This window comes from Lonchura striata, chromosome 15 (genome assembly GCF_046129695.1).
Source record: "Lonchura striata isolate bLonStr1 chromosome 15, bLonStr1.mat, whole genome shotgun sequence".
In the NCBI taxonomy this organism is placed as follows: domain Eukaryota; kingdom Metazoa; phylum Chordata; class Aves; order Passeriformes; family Estrildidae; genus Lonchura; species Lonchura striata.
Window position 1 is genome coordinate 14068337 of NC_134617.1, and position 17816 is coordinate 14086152.

Below are 17816 nucleotides of genomic sequence, written 5' to 3' on the forward strand. Positions count from 1 at the left end.
GAAAGGAGTAATAAAGAACAAAAGAAATGGGAAGGGAATGTGTCTTGAGCCACCACAACAGGAAGATCTTTCAAGTGGGTACAGAAGAGGGACACTGGTCACATTCAGAGCCATCTTCATTCTGCAGGGACCATCCACAGGTCATGAGGGTTAGAAAGCCTTCACCATGAATAACCAAAACCAAACTGCTCCAATAAATCCAATTTAGGACACAATAAATCAATAAGGAATATTTTCTTTTCCTGTCTCAAGCTCATTATTGCTAATAAAACATGTCCTCTTGCTGACCCAGAGCCAGAGGATCACAGGAGGCAGAAAGAAGAGCTGGAACACCATCTTTTGTGGCAATGCCAGTGTCAGGGAGGGGGTTAAAGATATCTAATTAGATACAGTGTTACATTCATCATGTCTTGATTTTTGATTACAAAAACCCATTTTTAGGGGTTTATAACTCGGTCATAAATATATGCTCCAGGCTGGAACTTGGAAGACAAGGTCTTAGTTTGGGAACAGAAATTTTTGTCTCCATTTAACGAAAAGCAACAAGAGTGGCTTTGTGCTGGTGATTTTTTTATGTGAACATAACACCATTTTCCTTCCACAAAAGTATTGGGACAGCATGGATGTATGCAATTAAAAATGACATTATTAAACACTATCACAGTAATGGTTCACAGTGGAGTTACCATTAGTAACAATTCATTTGGGATTGTTAACATAAATTGCTCAGTATTAGGACACATTCCATACTCAGGGAAATGTCAGAATAATTGATGACATTTGGCTACTGGTCCTTATGTAGTATAGGGAGTCTTTACATTATTGCTTATGTACGATTCTTTATTTTGATTTGCATTCAAATGTACCAGATATGAGGCCTGAAATTAAAAGATAAAACATACAACTTGGGACCTGCACTGAACCACATGTTGAAAGAATTGCAGTTTGGGACTGTTTGTGTTCTCAGAGAAAAAGCTTAGAAGAAAAATGAAGTCTGCTGAGTGACTGGAAGGTCATCAAACTTGGGTTCCAGCTGACCGAGGGAGAAAATGAATTCCAGAGACAATGATGAAAACTTTGCAGTGACTCAGTAGTGAAGCAGTGTGAGGCAGCATTTCATGCGGATGTTGGAAACAATGGAGCCATGCAGGAAACAACTGTTTCCTAAGTTGCTGTGTTTTAGTAAAAGTCCAAATTCCCTATTCCTCCTGTTCAGGGATTGGCACTGCGTTTTCCTATAAAAAATTACAAAACATCCCATTATCCTCGCAAAGTTTCAAGGGAACACAAATGGCAACATTTTGGGGTAAACTTCTGGACCCAAAGCATTTTGTAAATTTTTTTCAAGCTGGCAGTTTTTAAAGTTTACTGTACTAGATTTTTTTTTTTTTGTTTTAATGAAACAATTTAGCATCTGTTTATTAAAATAGATATTTATACAGTGTGTCAAGTTTAAAAAAAATAGCTTTTAAACAGATATAGTAAATTCTTTCAGGAATATTACAATTTCATGGTAAAGATGCCTTTTATGTCTAGATCCCAATGGAGTAGCCTGAAAGTCTGGAAGTGCAATATTTTTCCTTGAACTAGGCAGAATTAACACTAGGCAGTTAATCAGTTCCAGGATTTTACATTTATGAGGGCACTTACAGTTTGTGGAAAATGCTAAAAAAAGCGATCTGGGAAACGGAGGGGGTTTCATATGGAGAAAAGTGAAAATAGCCCAGAGCCTTTGTCTCCCAGCACCGCAGGTCAGCAGAGATCAGCTGTTGCCTGTGTGCAGCAGAGCTGACAGCTCTGCTCCTGCCAAAGCCCCCTTCCACTGCTGAACCACCAGGACATGCCTCACTGGCCATCTCTTTCATCAGCCTTAATAAGTGACTTTTTGGGCAACCTTTTGTCAAGGCAGGCACAGATTAGATTAGAAGGAGCAATTCAAAGGGAAGAAGAACTTCACGTTTCCACTCCTCTGAGCCACACTGTGTCACTTATCTATTCCTCAACACAGAGGCTGCCCCTCTGAAGGAAGATTTGCCCCCCTCTCTTGAAGGAAGAGGACATGAAAATGACTCAGGTAAAGTGCAAGGGTAAAAGAGGATGGAGTAACTGCAGCTGAACCTTTGCCCTTGGCTGTCCCACCAGGATCTGCCATTCCAGCAAATCTGAGAGCCTCAGGCCCCTGCTGCTGACAGCCCCCTGGGCACCAGGCTGGAATCTCACTCATAACTAAGAGCTTCCTGCCTTTGGGGGGAACATCACCACCTTTGCATTATTTCAAACGGTGATTTTTTTGTCTAAGGCCACAGAAACTTGAGAGTTAAACAGCTTGGCATTTCACAGGGAGAGAACTTTGGCTTAAGTTTCCTTTTTACAAGAGTAAAGATTTGACAAGTTTGGCAGCAGGGCTTGTGTATGAATATATTTCCCTAGGGAAGAGAATATACAGAAGATATAATTTCTTTTACAGGCCACACAACAAAAAAATCCAAGGAGGCCTCTCATGAAAATGTTTCTGACATCCACTTCCTCACAGCACATAATGCAGGGCAGTGTTTTCCCATCCTGGTGAACACAGTTTATATGCACATAACTCTGACTGCTGCCATCCACTGGAGAGCTTTCCCACCAAAAAACCCCAACCAACCAAGTTCAATCTTGAAATGTCTCTGCATCTTCCTTGTCACTGATGGTTCCATCTCCACACCACATTTCCCTAAGCCATGCTAAAGCTCCACAGTCCTGCAGAGCCACAGAGGTTATGGACTGACTGAATTAAAAACAAGGAGAAAATGGAGCAATGCTGATTGAATTGAATGCTGAACAATTCAATTTGATGCAGCAGGGTTTTGGTGAGATATGGTTTTATGTGTCTTTTATTATACCAACTGAAACTATATAAATAACTATAAAAAGCAGAATCCTTCCCTAAAAAGCCTCGAGTGTTGTTCAGCAGCAAAACCACCCCTGCAGTTTTATAAAGGATCTCAAAAACAATGCTCATTTGGAACTGAGGCAAAGCCTCTAAAATTGTAAAATTCATTCAATTAATGAGAGAAATCCAGAAGTAGCTCTTAATTCAGGTTATTCAAAACTCTTTAACTACTACCACAGAACAAGACAAAAATGCTAAAGAAAAACCCAGCTGAAATATATGTTGAAGTCTCTCATTCCAGTATTATGGATATTATAAAATGTTTTACTACAGCATTTTTAGTATCAGTTATATTTTTGAAAAATGGGTACTGAATGACAAACTCCAGATATTCTAATGTGGTGCAGTTTTACACTAGCACAAGCTGGAAAAAGTTATGTACATGAGTGACCAGAAAGGAAAGTGAACTGACGACCACCAGACCATTAATTCTCTCAAGCAGAAACTGAACGTGAACTTTTACTCCAAAAATTGCTGTGCCTGCTAAAATCTGAATCAAGAGGAGGTAGATCAGATCAGAGAAGTGGTTTCAGCAGAACCTATGGAGTCTGTCAGCAACAGGACCACTTGGGCGTGCTGCGACCTGCTGAGCCTCCCTCTCCTCTCCCACACCAGGCCCCTGCTGTCACATCTTGGCTCAGGAGCTCCTCTGCCCTGCTCAGGTGCTCCAGCTGAGCCCTGAACTGCCCCTCATGGAGATGGGGCCATGCCTGCTCCTGTTCTCCATGCAGGAAAACCTCCAGCTGCTGCTCATTGCAGAGCTTGGCAGTGTCTCTCCATCCCCATCAACCTGTACTTTTCCACTGCAATGTCACCAGTATCCTGTGTCCTGTGATGTGCTGCATCTGCTTCTGGAACCAGGGAATTCTCGAGGGTGGGCACAGAGAGAAGTGTTGGGGCATTTCTTCTGTTTACTGCTTCTTCTTTTGCAAGAAACAGCATAAATATAGAGGAGCAAACCATGAAAATTCTAGCAGCTCTTTTTTAAAAAGAAACTTTCAATCAGCTTGAATGACAGCGAGTGACCAAAGCCTCAAACTTGTATCTTCTTAGCTGTGAAGTGGTGCCTGCAGCAGTGCAGATCTCCCAGCTATCTCATTCAAATTTCTGGACTTCTCTCAGAGCATCCCCTCCTATGCTACATCTTTGTTATATGGGCAAACTGAAATCCACACTAACCAGCTGCAGAGGTTATTCTCTTGCAAGCACAGTGCTTAAGATGTGGAAATCTCCTCGTGCTTTTTAATTGTTTCTTTAAAGCCTGTTTGTCTGCAAGATTCTTCAGTATGAAAACATTTTGGATCTGCCTGTCAAGCAACAGATGCTCACTTCAGAAATACAAAAACAGCTTAGATGTGAGACTGAAATGCCCCAAGGAATATTAGGATACAGATAACACAATGCAGAACATAGAGACCACTCAAAAGCTCTTAAATGTATATTGCATTATGAGGAAATAAACAGGCCTGTTTCACAGGAAATGATATGTCACACCAATGAAACCAAAGCAATACTTTAGTATGGCAAATAGAAATGCCACATGCAGCAGTTTCTATAAAGTAGCCATTACAGGTCATTAATGCAAAGCAGAAACACAATAAATGTTATCATCTCATTTTAAATGAACTTTGTGCTACTACCTGAATCCATCTTTATTTGCCTCTGTGAGGTGGCAGGTCCCTCCATTCTGACAGGGATTCTGAATGCAGGAATTAATGGGCACACTGCAGTCCCGACCCTATTTGGGAAAATTCAAAAGAAACAATGTTAGATCATCTGAACCAGTGTCTCTTATTCTTTTGCTCTATTGTGGCACCACTTTCACGAGGTCTGTGATCTTCAGACCCATGACATCACCTAATGTTCTTTATTGATGATCAGATTTATTCATGGCTTTATTCATGAGAATCTGGCAGGGTAACTGTTTTGTCCAACAGGACTGGTGGGTATCTCAGTATCACTCCAGGTTCAAGACTGTAATGAACTTTCACTGGCTTGTTTTAAGGAAACAGCTGGTTTCACCATTATTCTAACACACTTTAATGCTAGTTACAATGAAAAGAACAACTCAGGACCAAAGGTAAGCAGAAGGCCACACACAGTGAGCACTAGCCCACGTGGAGTCAGCACTCACCAACTGCATTCACCAGGCACTCAGTTAAACCCTGCAACAGCACATGCTGCTCGTTACCAGAGTCAGAACCCATAGGGGAGAGGTCCTTTGTGTGCTGAGAGCTGATTTGAATTTCTGCACAGAATACACCAAGATTTCATCACTGACTCAGCTCCATGCTTTAAGATTGCCCTAGAACATACCTCAGTTCTGACTGAACCTCACCAGCTTGAGCAACCTCCACTGTTCTGACTTTTTACTGACCCTCAAGGCATAAACATATTTCTCTCCTCATTATATTCTGCTGATAAGGACAGGCTATTTGTAAAACTGGCAAATACACTGAAGAGCTTGGTTTTGCTTTTCAGTTACTGACACAGTAGGGTGGAGTAAAGCCACCCAAAAGCCTCAATACTCAAAGGATCTGAGCAATCACGAGAAGTTCAAGAGATCACTCTGCCCTTCCTGCTGAAGATCCTGCTGGTAGTGGACCTCTGCCAGCTCATCGGCAGAAAGCTGGTAGATTACTTCAGACAAGAGATAAAATAATTCAGTCCAGGTAGCTGTTTTTTGTCTTAATTTGTTTTTAGAGTGCTTATCTTGAAATTGGTGCATTTTTAAGCCTGAGGCATAAAAACCCAAATCAGCTTATGAGAGTGAACTTTAGCAAAAGGTTCAATTGATCTGGTCTGTCCTTTCCTGTGCTTGGCTCTTCCTCACATGTCCTATGGGTCAGTCCTCCAAGTACTACTGAAATCTTCAGTTCTTTGCAGCAGGCAGGACATGTGGCCATCATGTGAAGAACAGAGAAGTCATTGTGAAGAACTGAGGCACACTGATTATCACAGAATCACTCAACAGGAAAAGACCTACAGGATCAAACCCAGCCTTTGGCTGATCACCACTGTGACAACCAGACCAGAGCACTGAGTGCCACACCCAACTGTTTCTTGAGCACCTTCAGAGATCATCACTCCATCCCCTTCCTGGGCAGCTCATTGCAATGCCCACCAACCATTTCAGTGAAGAAGTTTTTCCTGATACTCCAACCTGAACCTTCCCTGGCACAGTTTGAGGCCATTTCCTCGTGTCCCATTGCCAGCTGCCTGGGAGCAGAGCTGACCCCCACCTGGCTGCACCCTCCTGTCAGGGACTTGTGGAGAGTGAGAAGGTCCCCCCCGAGCCTCCTTTTCTCCAGGCTGGGCCCCCAGATCCCTCAGCCACTGCTCGTGACTGTCCAGACCCTTCCTCAGCTCGTTCCCTTCTCTGGACACACTCCAGCCCCTCAGTGTCAGTGATGGTGGCCAGAACTGGACACAGCACTCGAGGTGTGGCCTCACCAGTGCTGAGTACAAGGACAATCTATTTCTGGTATAAGCCATGTTCCACTGGCCTTCTTGCCCACCTGGGCACATGGGGTCATGTTCAGTCTCTGGAGAGCAGCACCTTCTGGTTCATTCTTGCCCGGCAGCTTCCCAGCCCCTCTGCCTCAGCCTGGAGCTGCAGGGGTTGTTGTGACCCAAGGACAGGCCCTAGATTGACTTTATTGAGTCTCATACTCTTGGCCTCCAGTAATATGGATATATATATACATGTATTATACTTTTTATATTATAATTTCATCCAACACCACGGAGGAGCTTCGTTAACAAAGCTGTATTTCCTGAGGCTCTGATTCCAGCATTCCCCAGAGTGAGGAGACGCAGCTTTGCATTTTAGAATTCCTGCAAATACAAGGAAAGAGGGACAGACTTCTCCATGGCTGTCTCAGAAGAGAAACACTTCCAAAGGCCAGCAGAGAGCCCTGGCCACCCGTGCCTGGCTGCGAGCTCATCCCCCAGCGCAGCCGTGCCGGCAGCGCTCGCCCAAGGCCTGGCACAGCGGCTTTCTGCTCATCCCTGCTCCGTGTGCCAAGCAGCCTGTCCTTCTCCATTTGAAATCCCCAGTCCCCAAATGTCTCAGGCAAGAACTGGGACGGCGCTGAGGGAAGCTCATGCAGGTTTTATTTTGGCACCATGTGGGCCGCAGTGCTTTGCCAAAGCGAAGCATGGAGCGGTGACACCGACCGCTCCCACCCTGCTCCAGCACTGCCCACCTCCCGTCCATCTGTGCCCTGAAGCCTGGCTCTTCACCACTTCTTGTAGTGAGGCTGGAAGGTGTTGCTTTTTATACTTTTCCTGTGTCCCTGGAGAACTGATTGTTATATAGATACTTCACTAACATCAGCTACTTCTATTTAATATAAACTCTTCACCCCTGTATCATTAAAATATGAAACCCTTGGGAGCCAAGCAGAGCGAGCAGCAAAGCATCTGTTTGTCTGAAGGTTTTTGTCACAGTTGAACACCATGTAAAACAGGCCCATCACTTCCACTATAATTACTCAGATTAATTTGAATGTTCTTGTAAAAATTTAATAAAGATAAATGTTAAAATGAGAGTGAGGCCCTTTCAGTCTCCTGCACTGGCACATAAAGTTTGGCATGACAAATTCTGCTCTCATTTCTGTACTGAACATGGCTTAATCATTGGCTTATTGGGACTCAGGCAGGATGGAAACCCATTAGAATGTGCTGCTGAACCAGACAGTTGCAACAACGAGTTGTTATGTGCCTTTAAGAAAATTAGAGTCTCTCTGACTCAGTTTACTCATTGTAATAAATGAGCAAACAACATTTAATCCTTCTCTGAGGATTATCTTCTCAGAGCTGACTTTATCAATAGCACATTGCAAGCCCACAGAACAAGTACAAACTCTCTAACAAGGAAGACTTTGGAAAACAAGGAACTCTGAGAGGAGAAGAAGCTGCAGAAAATAGTGGTACTAATAAATCTACAGCAAAGCAAGGCCATTTTATTTTTGTATGAGACTGTCACTACCCAGAAGAGCCTAAAGACATTCTAGAAACATCTTTCAAATGAATAACGCAATTCTCCAGTCTCAATTTACTGTAAGACTTCTTACTGGAAAAATGGAATTGCTGTCAAGCATCACTAAAATTAATTTATCTGTGAGTTGGGAAATACTCCTTCAGTTACACTGCCTGGAAATAACTATTGTTACAAAGGAGAATATTGTCTATTTGCTTCAAGACTAAAGAGCCTTTTAATGAGGTCTGAAGCAGAAATAGAGGTGCAGACTTGTTTCAAGGACAGGCAAGAAGATAGGACAGTCTCAGCAATTCACAGAAAGAGGATGAAGGTCCCTCTCTGTGCAATATTTTACTTCTAGAGCTTTTTTAGGATACAAGAAATTTTTGTCTACTCTGACAGGAAGCATCAGATCCAAAACACTTTTATATTTTTTCTATAATTTTCTGTAGGAGCAGAAAGGTTTAGGCATTGCAACAGGAAATTTCTGCACCTTATTAAAAGATGTATATCAGAGTCCAGCTGTCCTTTCAAAGCTGAAGTACCTCAGCTGGTCCAGACTTAGTCTGGGCTGCTCCAGCTCCATGTTTCAGTGAATGAGAACAGAACTAGTCACCATACCTAGAAAGAATAATTTTTTTTTTTTTGTTTGAAATGACCTATATTGGGCATTACTGTATCTACAAGCTGTTCCTCAGCACTGCTGTGCCAAATTCCAGCTTTTACAAGGATCCAATACCAGGAACATTATATCATGATCAAGAAAACACCCAATAACAAGTAGCAAAACCTAATAAGAGTCCTCAGCAGGAAGAATAAGGGATAATACAGTAAAAAAAAGCACTCATTTGCCTTGACACTGTTTCGACCACTGCAATAATTCTTTGAATTAATTTTCAAGAATCGGTATTGTCTGTGTAGCCCCAGAGTTTCATTCATACCCACGTGGCAGAGGTTTGAACCCAGTCCATCCCAGTGTGACCCTTCTGTTTTTAACAGCAGCAGGCACGGATAAGGGGTGGCAGCACAGAACTCCCCACAGGCAGAAGGTGGAATTCTCCTGGTGTAGAAAACCAGCCCTGCTGACTGCAGGAGAAACACGACCCAGGCAGCGAGGGAGGCACCTGCAGACAGGCAGGAATCTACCCAGCCTCGCTGCTTGTGAACAGGGAGACCTCTCTGCAGCTAATTACAGCCCTGTTCAATGACTACAGTGTTTCACAGCATGCTGGAAAAATAAGCTCTACAACAGAAATACCAAAGTTTATTCGACTTGTTAACAACATACAATGTGCTCATAATGAATTTTAGTTAGATGGTATATGTGGAGAACAGATGGTAGCGTTCTTGTGTTTAGTAAAAAAATACTAAATGAAGACAAATATAGTTGATAGAGACTTTAAATTAAGAACCAGGAAATTTTCATAAACAACTTAATTATCAAAGTCTAAATACAGCTAAAGCTTTTAGGGAAAACAGACAAAATTACATCGACAAAGACACTGTATTGCACACTCTGTTCTTTACATTCCTAATTTTGGGAGTAATGCATCCACATCCAACTGTCAGCCTCACAAACATTTAAACACTTGTCTTATGGGTTTCCTGGTCAGAAGTTAATAAGAAACCATTACATTAAGGGAAAAGGCTTAGTAAATCTTCCACTTCATGACAGTCTGGAAGGAAAATGCACAGAAAGATAACTGAGAAGAACACTGTGTTCCATGAGTATACCCAGGAATGTTATTCCAACCTACAAATATCTGCCAGCTTTAACATTTTGGCCTCCTAATCCTGGGAAATGAAGACTAAATGGACACTTGCAGCCAATTTGTTGAGCTGTGCTCTGCTCCCACAGATGGCAAGGATTTTATCAGTTTTCTGAATTGTTCTGATCTAGGTTTATGCACACACTTGAGTATTGCTACACCTGGATGTGCCAGTGGGACCTGCCCTGAAATTCAGGCCTGCAGCATCCAGCAGCAGAGGGAAGGGCTAAATGTGGTGTGCAACAGTGATTTCCTGTGCTTTGTATAAAAAAATGAGATGGGATGGGACAAGAGGTAAGGAGAGGAGAGAAAATCCAGAAGCAGTAGAAGACACAGACACTCAGCACAGAAAGAGAATTCAGTCTGAACTTCTGAGTGCAGCTTTTTCCTTTGAGTTTTACTTCTTTCATGCTTAGTAAAGTGAGAAGTTTGATCAAAGGTTTTCCTGAAGCTGTGCCATGCAGCTATCCAATAAGGTATAAACTGATGCTAATTTTGACCTAATGGCATTTTTTACCAGTGACTCCTTTCACCACTTGAAACCTTTATCCCTCTGCCAAAAATAGTCAAAATTGAAGGGTAAATTGAAATTTTCCAGGGCACGAAGGGAATGAGATGTCTCATGAACAAAGTTTTATCACATAAACTTCAATTCCACTAGAAAATTAAGCTGGGAAAAAAGAATGGCGCATTCAGCAGTTTTCCCTGTAATAAACACATTTAGCAGCCATAAATACAAGGAAGAAACAAGAAGAACTTTGCATAATTGACCGAGGAAACACGATACTATAAATTCAGCCTCAGAGCCAACACACTAAGTTACAAGTTTGGTAGGAAAAATCCTCTCAAGTTCTATTCATGGTTGTATATTTCAGAGCCTTTCAAGGCAGGGGAACCCAGTATTTGCTATAATGGGGTCATAAAAAGAAGTTTTACATGTACTGCAAGTCTGACAGCAGTTATGGAAGCAAGCAGGGCATCTGGTGCTAACTGCAGCATGAGGGACGTGATGGATCCCTGCAAACACAGCTTGGGGAAGGGAATGCTACCAAATAATTTGAGATGTTGTAAACTGTGTGAAGAATGGAACTAACTTCAAAACATAAAATTAACTTCAATTCTATGAAAGGAAGGGCTAAGCAGTACAGCATTGGGAAGGAGTGTTATTTTACCAGGGAGGCCATTTGGAACTGATTTCCTGCTGGCACTGATGCTCAGATGCACGCAGACAGCTGACACCCTGCTATCCACACACAGCACTGCAAGCTCTGCAGCAGATCCAGGTGATACTGTTTTCCTTGTTTCTGCTCTTTCTGGCCATGGACGTAGTGGCTAAGCCTCAGTCTGGAAAAGATGTATCTGATGCTCATTGGCAAGGTCAAACAACCAGAAGAGCTGGCAGGGCATGCGTTAGATCCATCTGCTCAGGCATATATACAAATTATTTGGCAGGGCACGGGAAATATCACAGCAATTCTGGATCTGACTGCTTTCAGATTGCCAGGTGGAAGTTGAGAGATTTTGATCATCTGTTGTTCACAAAAATCTTGTGACTCCTCCTTCTGAACACAGACCTTGCTACAGAGACCCACACCTCGGGGACAAATCGGCACGCGCGTTGGGGATGGATTAATTCTTTCTCTTCAGTCACCCATCCCAACGGGGTAATAAAACTGTGCCTTCTGAGGACTGCTGTTTAGAAGCCAATTAATTTCACAGGAAAAATCAATTTATTTCATCCACCTCTAGTTCGGAATAAAAGTTTTTTAATACAAATACAAATTTACCTAGAACAATCTGAATTATTTTTTCAGTTCAGCATCTCTGTTTATACAGGTGCACTTACACTGACACATCCATACTACAAGAATTGTCTACTGCTCATAAACATGAGAAATACTAGTTGCTAAATGGCACAGAAAGCAGGTTATGAAAAGAAGAAACCCTGATATTGTTCTTGTGCTGCCCCTCCCATCACTCAGGTGATTTAGCACCCTCTGAAAACTTTCTTACTGTTACTATCAGAAGTAGAAATACAGACAATATTTAAAAGCCACCACCTTCAGCACTGTATAGTTATGTCCTATGCCAGTCTAGCTTCATCTGGCATCTGATTAAACAATAATTGGCCACGGCAGCAGCACTTCTTAGTGACTTCCTTGTCCTTGTTAATAAATCACAATTGTCAATTTATAGCAAATTAGGCAAACTCTGCTCTCTTAAGCCTCATTTTATTTCAATCAGAAAGATTTATGACCCTCCAGGGTATAATACACCTTCCATTACCTCTCCAGCTAGTAATCAAGAATATGCCTGTCAAAGTCAAAGTGCAAGGATTCATCATATTATTTTTTAAAAACTCTGGTTCTTTTCCTGTGAGTATGGAATTTAATTCTCTGTGGACATTTGAGGTTTATTTTGTAATTATATTAATTACCATGCAAATCCTGATTGCCCTTCCAAACCTCTCCTTACATATGCACTTTGGGTTTCAATGGTCTTTTAGGCTTTTAATCAATGACAGGAGATATGTCATTAATCCATCACGAGTCAATTCACACAGCACATGTCTGAAATGAGTCCAGAGGTGCCAAACTGGATGGGACAGGTGCTCCAGAGCTCCCAAGGTTACAACTGATTGATCCATACCATTGTGTGAACATTTTGGGAGGTGCAGAAGAAAATTAGGGAGACTGAAAATAGTTAATTTTGCTGAGGGTTGACTCTATAAATAAAATACAACCCAATATATTTGATGTAAATCCAACACTGAATATTTCCTATGTAGTCTCTAATTCAACCAGTATTCATGAATGAGAGCAGTGTTTTTAGTACCTTCAAAATACTTAAGTGCCTATTTATTTTAAAGTACATTTTGCAGTGACAATAAAACTTTCCCTTTCAGGCTATCCAAAGTCAGTGCCTCTTTCAATATGAACTCTGTAGAGAAAGTTATAAAGACTGGACATTTGTAGAGATAACAAAAATACTGCCAATATGATTTAAGAAATCTAAATAAAATAGAATTGTTGTATTTTAAATTAACTTAAGCCACTGAACAGCCTGCCTGGAGAGGAGCACACATTACAAACAGAAACCCAATGAAGCCTAACATGAGGCAGAGATTATGTGATTAAAGAATCTCTCCAAAAAGCTCACTGGGTTTCTGAAATAAATAGAGCTAAGGATGCTGGAAGAGTCCCAGTCCCTTGGAAGAACCTTCTACTGGCACATCCCTGTTTGTTAGGGATGTAGGCATTTGCTTTGCAACAGCTCTCTGCAGATAGAAGGTCTCACACTAAAATACACACTATTTCAGCAGAAATGTCAGTGTAATCTGTTTTGATTGTGGAAGATAAATCTAATAGTGGGCTGAACTGTCAGGCAACCCAGGCAGGCAGCAGTGATGTCAGAATCAAACATGCACATGAATTTTTCAGATTACTAAACAAGTGAAACATGCCCACTATGCGAGGCAAGAGCACAATATTTATTTCAGAGGTTCTCAGCAGTATGAGAAGGGGACCCCAGGGGCCATGGGGGTCAGAGAGCTTTGGAACAACCTCACCTGCAGTGCTTGTGCACTTACCCTAGACACTAATCTAATCCCAATCTAATTCCCAAACGAGTCTGGCATTAGATAATTTCTATTAACAGGAGAGGCTTTACTCTTCTTTTCATCTTAGCCTGCTTCTAGCAACGTCATCACTTCCATCATCTCCGAAGGAAAGGAGAAAATAAGGCAATCAACCTCCCAGGACAATCTCAGTTCATGTTCTTGCACAACAAAAGAAACCCAAAAGCCATTTCGTCGAGCACACTCAGAGCCAAGAAAACCTCAAGGATAAGAGATGACAGAAAATCACAAGGAAATTTACAATAAGGATTTTCAGCTGTGGCCAGCTACGTCAACTGGTTCAATCATGCAGAAATGGTGGGATGCAGAAAATTAAGATCTGGTTAAACAGAACTTGATTAAGCAGAATTTTAGGAACCAGCAATCACCTGAAAGGCAGAAAAACCACAGAGGAAGAAAAACTTTTATTTAGTGTAACAGGACCAGGCAAACATAAGAGCAAGAGCCTGAAATTCAGACTAAATGCCAATAAAAACTTCTCCTTTACCCTGGGAAAAGAAAGATTGGAAAGCTGGTCACTCAGAACTAGACCAGGAAAACAGTAGTGAAACCACAGTGAGGGGGAATAATCCACGCTGACAAGAGAATGAATGTGTCAGTGGCCATCTGTGGGTGCAGCTCCCCATCCCTGAACTGCTCAGCTCCTCTGGATGCAGCACTGCACAAACACAGGGTGTGCCTGAAGCTGCTCAACATCTGCTTTCTTGTTGGCTCAACAAAAATCAGAATACGTCTTCAGAGCTGGCTTTATTGTTAAGAGCCCTCATTAGGGCCTGCCACACTACCTGAGTGGGTTTTTACAGGGCCTGTGGTGGGTGTGTTCCTGCCTTGACACCTTCAGCCAGCAACTGGGGCAGTAATCCCTCCCTAAGCCTCCCATTTTATGCTCTTCTACATGTAAATCTCCATTTTCTTTACACCTACTACAACTGAAAGGGCAAAAAGCAGGTAACACAAGTCTGACTGCTGCATGATAAATTTTACAGAATAAGCATGTGGAAGAAAATATTGTGATTTCTGCATTTTTTTCTGCTCTAGGAGCTTTATATGAAATTATAACCACTTACTTCTTATACTGTGTTTGCCCTAAAAATCCACACATAAATACAGATCTACTCATTTTATGTGGCCACACATTACCTCTCATCCCTAAAGGCTTTCTCTTTTATTTTACTGTGAGCGGAAAATGCTTCTTTGACACTCATTAATAGGCATTTTCAGTATGGTTAAAACGATCAAACAAAAATAAAGCACCCCAGATCACATAAAGGAGAGTTTATTAGAATGAAAGTTCAAGGCAAAACCACCTCTCACAAACATTTTGCTGCACTGATTTCTTCTACACAGAATCCTGGCACTGAGACATTGCAGTGCCTGTCCCTGACCTGACAGCAGGCAAGGAGAGGCCAGGGCAGAGCAACACGTGGAGGCAGAGAGGGGAGTTTGCTCTCCTGGCTCCTGTGGATGGGGACAGGCTGCTTAGAGTCCCTTCCAATTCCTTCTCCCTTTGCACTTCCAGCTTGGGGATTTATTTGAAGGATGCACGGGGGGGGTTGCAATGAATCTGCAAGGGTTGGGCCATAGTGTGCACCAGCCAGCCTGCCTCTGAGCTGGTTAGCAAAGCCCCAAGAATTTGTCAGGGCGATTGAAACATAAATTGTGCTGAATTAAGAAAGAAGAACTGAGAAACTGAATACCAAGACCACAAGAACTAGATAACAGAGGGCTGTGAAACACCTGGGCTGTAACCAATCACATACTCTGAGAAATGCAGGCAGAAAACGAGTGAACAAGACAAAGGCACCAAACAGCAAGTGTGTACTTAGTAGTTTGTAGAATCTATGAATATGTGTGTAATGTAAACAATAAACAGCTTCTGCTTAATCCTACTAGTCAGTTGTTCAGGAGTCCTAAATTTCCCACAAAAATAGGGAACTACGTGTGTGTTAATAGAGCCAAAGAAACAAAAGCACAGAGCTACATCTGCACACAGGATCAGCCTGACAAACCAGGCATGCACTCTTCCAGAGCAAAAGCCAAACTCTGCACTGGGTCATATCCTCTCAACCCCACCCAAGTCAGCAGCACTGAGAAGCTGCCCTGGTGGAATGGTCTCTGCCTGGCCCCAGGTAGCTGCAGGTGAACAAACACCACCACACCCACGCTGAGCTCTGTGCTGAATCCTCCCCAGGCTGCCTTACTGCAGGGCTCACAGATTATTTATTTGTGCAAGGCTGCAGAACCTCGCTGTGGTGAAGCGCAAATTTATTTAAATTAATAAAAGTGCAAATTTATTTAAATAAATAAACAGCAAACTTCCCCTGCTCCAAGCACAGGCAGGGCCAGTGCACCCCAGGAGCCAGGGGTACAGCCAGGGCAGCACCTGTGGCACAGGGACAGAGAAAACCTCCAATGTGCTCAGCACCACAGCTCCTGCCCAGCTGCACTGACCCCCTCAAGTGCTGGCACAGAATTTTAATCAGTGCACAACATGGGATTTGTGTGAATCCCCCATTTCCCAGAGACATGCTGCTCTGGGACCCTCCACTTCTGAACTTGTTTCCAAGGACAAAAACCAGGCGTGGGGGGTGGGGAGGAGGAAGAGCCAAATTCCTAGCAGAAATTTGGAGCCAGCTTCCTCACTAAATATCATTCTGGCTTCACTGTAATGCCTCCCACCACAAGAGTCTGGCTGCAAAGAATGCTGTCTCTCCAAAGCCCATGAGCTTTACCCAGGATTTTTCCAATTGTATCTGTCATTCTGGATGATTGGTGAAATTGCTTGAACCCTCAAGACACCGCAGGTCTGCAAGAAAAGTCAGGACACTGGCTGAACTCAACAGGGAGGTGAACAGATTTGGATAAAATTTAGAGCCACAGACACACATCAGCATCTGGTGCCTGGGGTGTGGGATGTGAGCTGTGCCAATTTTACCTATCTTCACTTTCCATTTCAGACAGCTTTCAGTGACAGCAGAACCCAGAGGTGACAAACATCTGCAGTCCAGCAGCTCTGGCTCCTTTACCTGAGCAATCAGAGAGGCTGTGAACATTCCTAGGCAGGCACTGCACTTCCTATTCTGGGTTGGCAATGTTCTTTCATTTCGGGCAAAACAAAAATGTATTTTAGACTATTTCCCCAGTTCTACAAGTAATTCTATTTGAAAGAAAGCAAATTATTCTTTATTTGTTGCTACCTCAATTTTAAGAAAAAGTAAGTATAAAAGACAAAAATCAGCCATAAAACTCCAAAAGGGCATTTTCAGAATAAAGCAATGACAAAATACAGAGTGCTGGTTTCACTCACCTTAGTTTTTGGTATAGTTATTCAAGTGAAGCTTTTTACAATGGCTTATTGATTGCAAGTTTGATTAATCTCTTGAATTCCAACACCCATGGACTCAGTTTTGCAATATCAGTGGGAATACTCACAAGCCACACACTCTACAGAATCAATGAACTGGTAGGTTGCCATTATCTATTTCCCAGCCCCAGCTGCACTCACACTCACTGCCTTTTGCAGGTAGCAAGTAGCATTTCCAGCAGAAGAAAGCTCCATCTCTCTACTTGCAATCAGACTTTGCAATCTAAACCACACATATTATTTAAATCATCATTCAAATGATCATTCTATGGAGAAAAGAAAATAAAGGCAACCCACTGGAGAATGACACCTATGCCTGTGTTTAATATGAAAACATGATTTTTATAACATGGAGAGCCAGCTCCTGCCAGCCCTGGTGGCACCCTGGAGCTCCTGCTCCTGCTCTGACCTGCCAGATGCTGCAGGTGCCATACCCCACTCCTTGGGGCTCTCTCCCCAAAGTACAGCCACAACAGCACTGTGGCAGCCATGGTTTATCTTCAACAAGCATATTCACCACCCATTTTAAGGAGAAAGCAGCAGCACAGATCATTACCAGCTCAGCCTTGCCTGCTCCTGAGTGAGCAATCTCTGTTTCTGTCCTCATCAAGCACCCCTGGGGTCTCTGGCCTCGCAGCTCAGGTGGTCCATGACTTATCTCACTTTTCAGTTTACCCAAACCATCATGGGCAGCACTGAAATTGCTAAAAGCTCCACAAAGTATACATTCAATAGCAAAAATTCTGTGAGCATGAAAAGTGAGAAATGGAACCATCATCAGTGTGACAGCGAAAACCAGACCGCAAGCTTTGGAGAATGCAGAATTTAACTGGGGGAATGTCCTGATCCATCAGGCACCACTCTGGCAGCTGGTAACTTAGGTGATGCTCTGCCCTGTGTTTTTCTGAACGCTGGCATGAGCACAGGAGCCCCAGAAAGCTGCTTGTCATGCCTGCCCCTTCGCAGGGAACATTACGAAGCTGTCAGCTTAAATTTGGAAAAAGGGTGGGTTTTTCACTTTATTGATGCACTCTTCCACACAGGATTTTTTAAAAATCTACATCAAACAAGGAAAAACAAATGCTGAGAGGGCAGATTTAGGGCAATTTATCAAGGTCTGGCAAATAGCT

At 42.6% G+C, this 17816-nt stretch overlaps 1 protein-coding gene across 2 annotated transcripts in view; it reads right to left on the reverse strand.

Moving 5' to 3' along the window:
* The window catches only part of SLIT3 (slit guidance ligand 3), a 482283-nt gene that overhangs the window by 54370 nt on the left and 410097 nt on the right, over positions 1-17816 (reverse strand). For both annotated transcript variants that reach the window (XM_031506038.2, XM_031506039.2), the window contains one exon: positions 4573-4670. In XM_031506038.2, the coding sequence (XP_031361898.2) occupies positions 4573-4670 (98 nt within the window). The remainder of the gene's footprint in view (positions 1-4572; positions 4671-17816) is intronic.